The sequence below is a fragment of the Lobosporangium transversale genome (assembly GCF_002105155.1).
Source record: "Lobosporangium transversale strain NRRL 3116 chromosome Unknown BCR41scaffold_105, whole genome shotgun sequence".
NCBI classification, from domain to species: Eukaryota; Fungi; Mortierellomycota; class Mortierellomycetes; order Mortierellales; family Mortierellaceae; genus Lobosporangium; species Lobosporangium transversale.
In genome coordinates, this window is record NW_019029083.1 from 23,792 (window position 1) to 35,435 (window position 11,644).

At 41.1% G+C, this 11,644-nt stretch overlaps 3 protein-coding genes across 3 annotated transcripts; all 3 read right to left on the minus strand.

The window, feature by feature from the left end:
* Nucleotides 1-71: 71 nt before the first annotated feature.
* On the minus strand, nucleotides 72-2,059 carry BCR41DRAFT_315725 (hypothetical protein; the record flags this gene model as incomplete). Its single annotated transcript, XM_022021217.1, has 7 exons — nucleotides 72-555; nucleotides 692-789; nucleotides 909-1,080; nucleotides 1,198-1,275; nucleotides 1,382-1,478; nucleotides 1,626-1,791; nucleotides 1,958-2,059. The coding sequence occupies 7 exons, from the start codon at nucleotides 2,057-2,059 to the stop codon at nucleotides 72-74; spliced, it is 1,197 nt and encodes a 398-aa protein (XP_021875090.1).
* A 112-nt stretch (nucleotides 2,060-2,171) lies between these two features.
* BCR41DRAFT_365918 (hypothetical protein) lies at nucleotides 2,172-3,835 on the minus strand. The gene is made up of 6 exons (XM_022026191.1): nucleotides 3,576-3,835; nucleotides 3,297-3,480; nucleotides 3,044-3,214; nucleotides 2,813-2,947; nucleotides 2,505-2,713; nucleotides 2,172-2,401 (listed from the first exon to the last, which is right to left on the minus strand). The coding sequence occupies exons 1-6, from the start codon at nucleotides 3,741-3,743 to the stop codon at nucleotides 2,225-2,227; spliced, it is 1,044 nt and encodes a 347-aa protein (XP_021875091.1). The 5' UTR covers nucleotides 3,744-3,835; the 3' UTR covers nucleotides 2,172-2,224.
* Nucleotides 3,836-4,510: 675 nt separating this feature from the next.
* Nucleotides 4,511-5,263, minus strand: BCR41DRAFT_365919 (mitochondrial ATP synthase g subunit-domain-containing protein). The gene is made up of 2 exons (XM_022026192.1): nucleotides 5,127-5,263; nucleotides 4,511-4,839 (listed from the first exon to the last, which is right to left on the minus strand). Exons 1-2 carry the CDS (start codon nucleotides 5,182-5,184, stop codon nucleotides 4,541-4,543), a joined length of 357 nt encoding a protein of 118 aa, XP_021875092.1. The 5' UTR covers nucleotides 5,185-5,263; the 3' UTR covers nucleotides 4,511-4,540.
* Nucleotides 5,264-11,644: the final 6,381 nt, after the last annotated feature.

Sequence of the window (11,644 nt, forward strand, 5' to 3'; positions counted from 1 at the left end):
AACTACAAAAAATGTTTCTACTGAGAAATCCATCATTTATTGTGTGAAGAAAAAAAAAAAATCACTTTTTTTTACAGGTAGCGTTGCAAGACAACAGCGTTCAAAAGCTCTGCATCCTTGATAGTCTGTTGTGTATCCACCAAATCCTTCCTTGGGAAACTCGTCTGGAGAGCATAAGCTCTTGAGGATTCGCCTGCACGAGATGCATTAATAAATCCACGGATATCATTGATCGTGTGTGTGTGGTTAAATCTCGCTACCATCCGTGTCCCATCTGCTAAACGGATCTGGATTGTTGTCACTGGCTGTGATTCATCAATGTTCAAGCTTCGAGGCGTAGGCTCAGACGATGATGATTCGCCTCCAGGGAAGGATCCAGGAGTTGACGAAGATGTAGATGCGGGTGTCGCAATGCTGCCAAGACGGTTTCCAGTACCCTCGAAAGGTTTTGGCGGAGCCTTGGGCGGTTCCTTGTAATCTTCATCCATACGTTTTGCAACTCGCATTTCCACTGGCTGACCCGGCCTAACGTTGAGATACTTGAGTGGGGCATGTCTGTAGAGGGTGACAATATGGTCATTATTAGTAATAATAAAAAATATATAAAAAAAGATTATATTATTAAAATAACATATTTTACAATATTAATCATCCTCTCTTCATTCAACATTTCTGTGGGACATCTGCATACCCTCTATTGATCGCATCCAAGAACTCTCTATTAGCTGGGTCGGTGTAGCTCATCAATGGGCCATCTTCAAGGCTATATCCATTTCTCCAGAATGTGAGCTGACGTGTAACCTATAAACCCATTGATGGAAAATGGTTAGTTTTTTTTTTTTTTTTTTTTTTTTGTGATGGTTAAGCAGAGCGAAAACAAAAGCAAAAAAAAAAAAAAAAAGACATACAGTTTCCAAAATCTCTGGTGAAGGAGTTGAGCGCACTGGTGCCTGTGGTGCCTGAGAGGATGAAGAGGACGAACTCTCGCCTTCACTTCCCAAACGATTTCCAGATCCTGTGAAATATGGTTTCTTGGGCGCAGGTTGTTCTGCAGCCTCTTCCGCATGTCTTTGGCCACCCCTGAGCATTTTTTTTTTTTTTTTTTTTTTTTTTTTTAAACAAAAGTGAAATTAGTCAGTCAACTGTACTAAGCCTTTATGTTTCTTTTTTTTTTTCCTCCCATAATTTTTAACATACTTGGCAGCCTTCTTCAAAATGTCCTCGACTAATGCATTGGAATCTTTCTTTCCAGGAGGGCCTTGAACCATCACACCTCTATAAAGTTGGGTAGAACAAGGAAATAGTAAAAAGTCAATGAAGTGCTTCATGATAAGGGGTATCTTTGATTGACACAAAAGGGTTTTTTTTCCTCCACACATACGATTTTTCTCCGCCAGCAAAGAAGTTTTGCGAATCCTCATCTGAGTCTTCTTCATCCGAGTCTTCATCCTTGTTCAAATCACGGAAAGTGGCGATGCCTCTGTGTATAAAGTAAGAAAATCAGTAAATATGCAGAGTATTCTAATCAGGTCGTAAAAAAAAGAGGAAACAGTCACTTTGTGCATCATCATCAACTGAACAGTACACGTACCCTTGTTTGCGACTAGAACCAGCATTGGCTTTACGTTTGCCTTCTGAACTCGACGAAGTCTTTGGAGCTGTTCGAGCGATGATATCTTTCAAGTCATCGTCATCGTCCTCATCTTTCTCTGCTTTTGAAGCTGATGATCCGGTGTTGGCTCCTGCAGCGCTGGCAGCTTCTGGTTCCTCATAAAAGTTACTTAGAGCTTCCTGTTATGGTTATACGTCCATGAGTCCATGAATGAGTACGCAGTAAATTATAACAAATAAGTTAGAGGATTGGCGTTTATGGGTATTTAATCTCTCTTTTGTGAGACAGCAGAAAGCAGAAAGAAAGAAAAAGAAGTAAAAAGAAGATATTGTATTTATTATTTACATTGAGGTCCCAATTATTAGCTTCAAGATAAAACTGAGCTTGTTCAGGAGTTGAGTCAACAACGCCGACAAAGTTTGCAATCAGTTCTTGGTGATCTGCCATTAGTTAACACAATGTTGTTCTGTTGGAATGAAGAAGAATGGAAAATGGAATAAAAAAAAAGGAAGGAAAGGAAGGGGTAGACAAATTTATTTCCTTCCTTGATGACGCACTTTTTTTTTTTTTTTTTTTTTTTTTTATATTTGGGTGAACAAAAGGCCTCTTTGTCTAAAGTCTGGATGGGTTCTTGACGGACACAACAAGCTTTCCGAACTGGCTACCTGTCTTCATCGCTTCAAACGCGTGCTCAGAGAGTTCAAGCCCACGCCAGACTTGGCTTACAATTGGCCTCAGCTTATGCTTTGATACAAACTCCAACATCTGTTGGAACTCTAGACGCGATCCCTATTTATAAAAATGTTGATTAACATTAATAATCATACTTCAAAAGCTTGCCAGTCTCACGCATTATGGATTATTGAGAGTAACGGACTTGTTTATTACTTACCATTGTGCTTCCACGGATTTCAATGTTTCGTAGGACAGCGGCCATAGTGTAGTCGACCTGAGGTTTGACAGTCATGCCATACGAGACAATGATACCTCCCAATCTCAGAATCCTTGTGAACGTTTTGGGACCGTCTCCTCCAGCACCATCAATTACTGCATCAAACAGTACTCCTCCAGTCAAATTTAGTAAGGCTTGGCCCCATTTGGCTGAAATCGTAATATAAATAGTAGTGAGATTAACAATGTGAAAAAAAAAAAAAAAAAAAAAAAAAAAAAAAGACGAAAAATGGAGCTACTAGAACTTACGGTCTTTATAATTAACGCCTCCTGCAGCACCAAGACGGACAGCCTTGGCTATTTTTTCATCACTCGATGAAGTGACAAACACTTTGGCACCGATTGCTATAGCAAACATCAGTGCTTGTAGTGCAACACCTCCGCCTAAACAAATAAATATCGAAAGAAGTTAAAGCGGCATTTTGTCTTGTTAAAATAAAAATAAAAATAATAATAAAAAAGACACGCATTAATCCTTACCAATCCCAGTGATCAACACAATTTGGTCCTGAGCAACTTGACCTTTTGTAAACACAGCACGGAAGGCTGTCAAGCCGGCCAATGGCAAAGCAGCAGCTTCTTCATCCGACAAGTGATCAGGTGCCTTAAAGATGTTTTCTTGATCTGCTACAAAGTACTCGGAAAACACACCTGGAAACAAGAAAAAGAATTAGAAAATAAATAAATAAAGAGGCACATTTATCCGGTTGCAAAGCGTTTATTTCCTTCATACCTCCAGCATGGCTTCCTCCAAGGATATAGTACGCTTCTTCAGGTCCACGAGGATCCTTGTCCCAACCCACAGAAGGCATCACCACAACACGGTCACCGATTTGGAGGTTCTTAGGAGAGCTACCCTTAATGTCGGCAACCTTGCCAACACAATCGGCGCCCATGACAGAGCCAAACACAATTCCCTATCAGTACAACGGAAATCAAGAAATTAGCAATGAGGAATGATGCACTACACAAAAATTTTCTTTTTGTGCTGACGATCTTTTGTCCAACATACTGGATATTGTCCCTTTCTGATCCAGAGCTCACGATGGTTTAACGAGACTGCATTGATTTCTAATAGCGCCTGGTTGTTCTCAAGAGTTTCAGGCTTTGGTATATCTACGACTTTGGCAAGGTGATATGTCGGCTGTGCATCTGACTTTTCTATGATAAGTGCCTTCATATTGGAACCTTCTGCAAAATAGTAAACAGTAAAACAATAACAGTTGAAATGGAACGTCCAAGGTCTTCGTTGTCAACAAGAAAAAAAAAAACAAAAAAAAAAAAAAAAAAGTGGAATGAGAAATGAGGAGAGTTCGAAGACATGGCAAATTTAATTTGCCTTATTAAAAAAATAAATGACGTTCTTGTTCAACTGTGCAACCGATCGAAAATTTCGGATCGGAACCCATATTCACAAGCAGGATTCAGTATACCAAGCTTCTTTATGCTTTGACACTACTTCTCTTTTTTCAATTTTCGACATACAAATAAACATAAATATATATCTTTTATTTTTATTGCGAGATCAAGATCACAAGTCAAAAAAAAAAAAAAAAAAAAGATTGGAGTTGAGGGGAGAAGTATGGATAAGCAGTTTAAAAGGTGATGGATCAATTGAAGGGGATATTTGCAAAAAAAAGTGAGGTGGTAAGGGTGGAAGGGAAGATACGATCCAGAATCTCGCTTCTATTTCCTTGCCTCTTCTATTTTTTTTTTTTTTTTTTTTTTTTTTTGCGCGTCTGAATTGAATGCTACTGTTGCTTTAGAAACATAATAATAAAGACGCAAAGAGTGATAGGAGTTAAAGACTGTTGTCTATTGATCATTAAATCCGTCAATTTTGTTGAGAAGGATCCAAATGCCGGTGCATAGCTGTTACTTACAATTGCAAATGAGGAAAGAATAAAAATGAAACAAACAGACAAAAAAAAAAAAAAAAAAAAAAAAAAACTTCGTAGCCGTTGTATAGCACACGAATTAATGGTGTCCAGCGTGGTCATCAGCACTCTTGACATCATAGCCAACAAAGTTCCTGCGTCCAATGATCTCACCGATCAAGAAGAAGGTGTAAGCCTCAGCAGCAACAAGTCCTGCCTTCAAGTACTGATCCTTAGAGATGTTCTTCCAAGTATTGGTGGAGCGAGCAGACTGGACAAACTTAAGAGTCGCCTGCTTAGCAGCCTCAATCTGAGCACCAGTTGGGGGAGCCATGCCCTCGCGGATGTAGACCTGCTTGGCAATCTGTCCAGCGACCTTGGCATTGTAAACAAGAGGACCTACAAGATATATATATCAAAATAAAATAATTAGAACTTAGGAACATGTCCACGGTCGAAAGCAGTGGTACCTCAACGAAGAGGCAATGTTGCTGGATCCAAATTATAAAAAATAAAAATAAAAAAGAATAAAGAAGCGATCTCTTCAATAAATTGAAACCCATTGTGATGATTAAATTTCGATCTAGATCTTTGCTGATTGATTAGTTCAAAGAAAGATCGCCTGTTGAATCCTTGAAACCATGATCTGTGGATGTATACAGGTGTTAGATTGAGATGAGACATACCAGACAGCTTGGTAGCGGTCGAAGTAACGGAAGAAAGAGCCTTGGTGACGTTGTTCATGGCGATGGAGGCAGATGGGTAATGATGAAAGAGGGTGATGGATGGTTAGTTAACGCGGTACACCTCGCTGATTATGGAGTGTGCCTGGAGTTTGCTTTTTTTTCTATTCGGAAGTACCCGTCACGGATTCGGCTTGGAACTGCTGCGCCACAAAATCGTGACTGCTTCTATTTAGGACTATCGGATGTCATTTGGCATCAAAGACGATATTTATCACATTTGGGGCTCTCGCCAACCTCGCGCGTCCGTACCTATGTACCCAGTCCACATCAACCGAATCTGAGCGTTTGTTCAGTAAGGCTGGGTTAGTTCTCCCACCATTCGGGACCAATCTCAGCGATCAAAATATGCGCAACATCATTTTTAGTCGCAGCTTTGAGAAAGTCCGGACTTTGTTAGACTAATATAAAGTAATTAGCAATATTAAGTTTAAATCGCTTTATTATACCCCGTCAATGTTATACGCTATGTTTTCTTGTCTTTGCCTTGCTCTTTTCGTAATCGTTCATCTCCAATTTTATCTATCTCTTTATCTTAGAGTTCCTGTCCTTTCAGATAGCATTCAATAAGTCCTAGCATCCAATAAATCGAAGCATCCAGGAAATATGGGCTTCAGTATTGCTAATTCAGGGTAAGGCTTCTTTCACCAAACTCAAACAGTGGCGAGAGAAGAATCTAGCGCAGTCTTAGCATCAATGTTACTTGTTGTCGCAGGCGATGACTATCGGTCTTTAAGATCTTTGAGATATAAAAATATAGAAGTCTGGCTATGGAAGTAGAATTTGGCCTTGACTATATAGACGATATTAGTAATGAAGAGAATGCAGAGGCAGAGACGCAATTAAAGTACATGGCGAGGTAAAATCAGGGAACTAAAGTTAATCTGTCAACTGTTCGTAGTATTAAGTGTGTCTTTAGAGATGATGCAGAAGGTTCCCTGAGAATGGAAAGAGAATGATAATGGGGAGAAAGAAGCCTGCTATGCATGCAAATGATTGTGGGGACAAAAAGATCAAGGCTGTGTGCTTTTCTTACAGGTTCTGCAAGGGGTTTACTATTTTCATTACGTGATTATGTAAATCAGAATATTGATCTGTTGGCTGGTCTATCCTCATGCTTGTCATTATTCCATTCGGGCTGCATATACGCTTGTCCTCTTTAAATGCTACTACTTCAACTCTATCTATTACGCGATGTCCCTTCGTCTTCCCGAAACCGCACGTACCCCAAAAGGTCATCAACTTTTCATCGATCCCGCCACTCCTAATCCAACGTCTAGAGAGGGTCCCCAAAAAGTGGATCAGTTTTTTTATGATGAGGATCCCGTCCGTTGGCTACCAGAAAACTATGCTGCAGACCATGCAGGCGATACTAAAGGCTTTGTAGATGGTTTACGAATTATGTCAAAGTGGAGAGATTTCCCTTTGAGAGCATCCATTTTTCGATTGGCAGCTTGACTTGTTAGCCTCGTTCTATAGTTTTCAGATTGTGTCTGACCATCTTGCAGTCAATGCTGGAACATGCTCTGCAGATCAGCTCAAAGACGCTTTATACCCTTCACCTATAGACCCTACCTCTGAGAGAAGTAAACCTACAACTAAGAAGGGACTTGACGCCCAAGACATACAAACCCCAAAGAAAGCTCGCATTACCTCTTCCTATTCTGCTTCTTCCTACTCTGCCTCCCTAGAATCCTTAGACCCGCGACCATTGTCATTTACATTTCCTACTGAGGAACGGGGCGAAGCTGGTATGCATCCATATGTGTCAATATATTCATAAATGATGATAACCCAATGTAATAATGTCTAAAGCTCTTATCACTTCCGAAAACGTAGGACTCTCGCCACTCCTTCGTCACTCTCAATCTCTTGTCCAGCACGCAAATATGAACTCGTCACTCCCTTGCGGGGAGTCGATTCCGTCTTCGCCAGAGCAATCGACGCTTACACCGCCCTCGCCTCCAAAATTCAATCAAGAGTCGATTTTGGAGCAGGAGGCTGGTTCTTTTTTTTTTTTTTTTTTTTTTTTTTTTTTTGGCGCCGCTGGATCACTGCAAGATATCCTCCTCAGCGATCTCCACGAGGGTCGCAGCTTGCCTCCGTGGGCGAAGAATCGCCCATTGTATAAGTTCAAGCTACAGTTGCAAGGGGATTGGGGCCCTCGAGTGACTGACTTGTACGAGGCAACCAGGGCCAAAGCTATCCTTGATCACACTCATCTGGATGAGATCGCGTATGTATCTATTCATAGCTTTCAAAGCTGTATAGTGTTTCTTTCAATATTTGTTCTCTACTCATGATTTTCATCAATTATGCAATAGCCTGCTCTCTGGAATCTTACATTTCAACCAAAAGCTTGCCGGATTTACCTCTGACGAAATATATTGTATATCCAGAGAGGTTCTCGAGGGCTTCTATAGCCATGAGGATGAGGACAAGGACATTTTGCGGGGACAGGATGCAGCTTCTCTCTGGGTCAGCTAGGTGCAGGTTAGTCGCAAAATGATTCTAGTTTCTTTTTTTTTTTTTTTTTTTTTTTTTTTTTTTTTTAAAAAAAAAAAAAAAAAAAATCAGAAGAGCGTCTTAACCTTTGAATAAATAGATATGGAAATCGCTTCTCCTCAATGAGAAAGTGATGGCAAAGAGAGAAAAAAGAGATCCAATCGATGCTGTTAATGCAATGCCAGTCATCGAAGCAGTACTCGCAAGCTTTGGGGAGTGCAAAAGCAAAAAAATCACCTCGATCTTTTTCATTGCTTTGCACATATTCCGACACTTTAACGCTTGGTCCTCACTGGGTTCAGAATCAGACTGTGCAATGGCGGTCATTGGTCCTATCGTACAGCAGGTCATGGGCCTGCAGCATAAGATTAAGTTCGCCTGGTATGCATTCAATTTGGCTGTGCCATGATATTTTTCTTGTTTGACACGCACTAGTTGGTTTTATTTAGTGCAAATACGGGCAGGAAAAAATAGGAAGTGTGAACTCCAGCAGGATGGGCAATCCCGACAACCCGACATCATTGGCAGGACGCAGTGCAATAAGGAAATCTTCTATGGGGAGCTCAAAGGGCCTTATTCGAATGGAGCACCAGTCAATACAGACATTCTTCGCCTCGCAATTTTTTCCAAGGACTCACTTGATCAACTGAACAAGAATTTAGAACAGGGACTGCCACTCCTGACCTTTCAAGCTGTGGGGCGTGATATAACTTTTTTCTTAGGGGCCAAAGTCAACAACACTGTTGTCCATGCGCACCTGTCAACGATTAAGCTACCATCGCGTTTGACTGAACTGGATCTAGATCACGAATTTTTTTCCATCTTCTGCAAGTAGAAACCTTAGTGAATATTGCCTATGGTCGCCTCCAGAATACGAGGAAGGAACCATTACAGGATGACCCTTTCCCGACTCTTGGGACACCGGAGCGAAACGCAGCGTTGAAGGGCCCCGCCAAGGAGAAAGTCAAATAGTGATTCTACTGAGAAGACAGTTTGTTCTGCGGTTCAAGTAGAGTCCTCGCCAAAAAGTTGTCGACTGATATATTTTTAAAATACCCAATTTGAATTAGAATCTGAAAAAATAGAATAAATTAGACTGCATTGGAAACCATTGTTTTTTTATGAATGTGAAACTGATCGATCGAAGCAGACCCTCATTACGCTTACATATTCACTCATTCTCCAAAAAAATAGTCAAATGGCTTTCCCTGCTGATATCGATGGTCACCTCCCACATAGTGATCTGAGTGATTTGTATAATGATCTAGGTGATACCGATCTAACATTTCTAAGAACACCCCGAAGATGCCGACAATCGCCCTCCAAACTCAATGTCACTCCCAATAGATCCCCCACACGATATCATTGGATCACTCCACCTAAGAACAGATCCAAAGGGTCCCCTCTAAAACAGTACTCCGAGGAGCTTCCCAGTGCTGCCGATCCAAATCCGTTCCTGTCAAATGGACAAGCTGCAGAGCTTCAGCAGGACATTGATGAGTTTCCTCGCAAAAAAGCGACCATTACACATAACGAATACGTTATGATGGCTCGGACATTCAAGGCTATTACTGAGGGGCCACTGGAAGTTCGACAGTGGTTTATGCAGACACCAGACAGAGCGAACACCTTGTCGATTTTAATGGGTGTAGGAAGAGATGCATGTTTGACAGGAATTAAATTTGCCACCACTGGTGTCCTCGAGTTCAAAGACCGTGGAAAAGTTGGGCATGAGAGAACTAGGATGCCCAAAAAAAGAAATTGATCAGGATGTAGCCTCGAAAATTATGGCGGTCATAGTAGATTCAAACAAGCGTGGTGCACCTAATTCAGCAGCTATAGTTGCGAACCAACTCAAGGATGACTTTGGGATCGACAGATCAGCAAGGTCAATTACTCGTGATCTTCGCAGAAGGGTTTATATTGGGGTAAAGGAATTCGACACTACTTCTTGCATGACTCCAAGGAAAATGTCGCATTCCGGACAACATACCTCAAGCGTTGCCTCAGTAATCTAAAACTTGTGGATGACAATTGGGTTCCTAAAATGTCGGAAGTGTTCTTAGATAGGTCTTACTGTCACATCGATCATGCTGCAGCAAGACGTTGGGTGAAAAATAGTGGTGGTGTCGCAAACGATGCGGGAAGAAAGCCAATAGGTTATCTTTGCGGCATTCGTTGTTTACTACGATGAACTCAACAAAAAAGTTGAGGGCAAACTCGTGAAAGATAGTGTATATGTTTGGCCACCCAAAGGGCCAAAGCCATAGTCGAGGAAAGGCCAAGAACAGGAGGCAGAGTTGTAGAACGATGTGCTTGAAGGGATCAAGAGTGCAGGGGTTGTAGCAACAGGTCACGACTATCATGGGAATTTCAACGCCAATTTCTTTAAGCGACTTTGTGAGTACCTCAATGAGATGGGATTGGAACTTGCCAAATCTATCTTGATGGTGCTTCGTATCATTTCCATAAGAAAAACAAAGCACCAACCAAGAGTGAGACCGCGACAACTATCAAAGAGTGGCTCACCAACAAGGGCATTGCTATTCCAACCAAGGAAAATGGAAAAGCAGTGAATAAAGACGATCTTATGGAGTTGATCAAAGCCCTTCCTGACGAGTCGTATTTCTCTATTAGTAAAATCGCTCAGGAGAACAGTGGTCATGAAATTCTCAAGACTCCACCATATCACTGCGAGCTTCAGCCTATCGAGAAAATTTGGGCCGTCGTTAAAAACATTATTGTATCGAGAGCAAGGACAATGACAGCCCTTTTGTTGAAGAAAAAGTTACTCAGTTTATTTTCTCAAACCCCGGATAGAATATTTTATTCTGTATGGAGAAAGTCAGTGAAAATTGGTATGAAATACTACAACGAGAGGAGTCGCGTGCAGGAACTGTTGGACGAGTTGGAAGAGAGGCATTATCAAGAGACCAGTGATGGACAGGGGATAATTGAGGACATTGGTGAGGAGATTAGAGTCGACAGCAGTGAGTGGGACATAGAGATCGCTAAAATAGTAAACCGAGAGCAAGCTGAGCCTATTATCATGGGATCTGAGATAGAGGACCTTGCTCCAGATACTGGAAACGTGTTTGGTTTAGTAGGGTCTGAGGATGAGCCTCTTATCAATCGAAAGAGCTTTCGTAAAAATTAAATTTTGAGGAATTGTTCTTCCCCAACAGCTAACGCAATCTTGTTAAAAGAAAAAAGGATAAACAAACTTAGTGCAAACGTCTACCACATCGAGGAAGTATTCAGACGCTCGTCTTATATATCAATTTGCGATATGGTCGCCTGAGAGTTGCTCATATAAATCACATGGAATGAATATCTGTATCGACAATATTATATTTTTGATTAGGCAGGCCAGGACTTGGAGGTCTGGTTGATGAATGAATGGTACAGACCATTTTTATATGCCGATATGGCCAGGATCACAGTATAGTCATACGTTTGAAGCCTAGATCACTATCCTACATTATATGAAGATTGGAGGATGAAATATGCTGAAGTAGTACTCTGGTATATACGGTTCACAAAGGAAACAAAAAAAAGCTATTATCCTGTACCCAGTTAACCCAAAGGGAAGCTGCATCCCGTACCTCGTTCTCCTGATTATAAGTAGACTCAAGAACTTCTTTTCATGTTTTCTCCACATGGTTTTGTAGAGTTGTATAGATAGATGAAAGTCCTGAGTTAGGCCTCTAACAGTACCGAATCCTAAGCCACGATGTTGATGACGTAAGACTTGTCGAAAATTTTATCACTTTCACACTCGGTTATCGTCATGCTCCTCAATTCTGTGATCATTCGCTTGGATGCCGACTTCCAAAGGTAATTCACATACAAGACTTCGATTGTTATTGTTCCTTCTTGTTCAGGAAGGGACTGTAACACCAGTAGTTGTTAACTATAGTACCAGGGCCGGGCTTAGTGAGGGTGCGATGAGGATC

Excerpts from the sequence above, each read along its gene's own strand:
- BCR41DRAFT_365919 (XM_022026192.1), bottom strand. The coding sequence starts at position 5,184 with ATGAACAACGTCACCAAGGCTCTTTCTTCCGTTACTTCGACCGCTACC. Across the intron at positions 4,840-5,126 it reads GACCGCTACCAAGCTGTCTG|GTCCTCTTGTTTACAATGCC; the intron begins GTATGTCTCATC and ends TATATCTTGTAG.
- BCR41DRAFT_365918 (XM_022026191.1), bottom strand. The coding sequence starts at position 3,743 with ATGAAGGCACTTATCATAGAAAAGTCAGATGCACAGCCGACATATCAC. Across the intron at positions 2,948-3,043 it reads TGTGTTGATCACTGGGATTG|GCGGAGGTGTTGCACTACAA; the intron begins GTAAGGATTAAT and ends TTATTTGTTTAG. Across the intron at positions 2,714-2,812 it reads AGGCGTTAATTATAAAGACC|CCAAATGGGGCCAAGCCTTA; the intron begins GTAAGTTCTAGT and ends TTACGATTTCAG.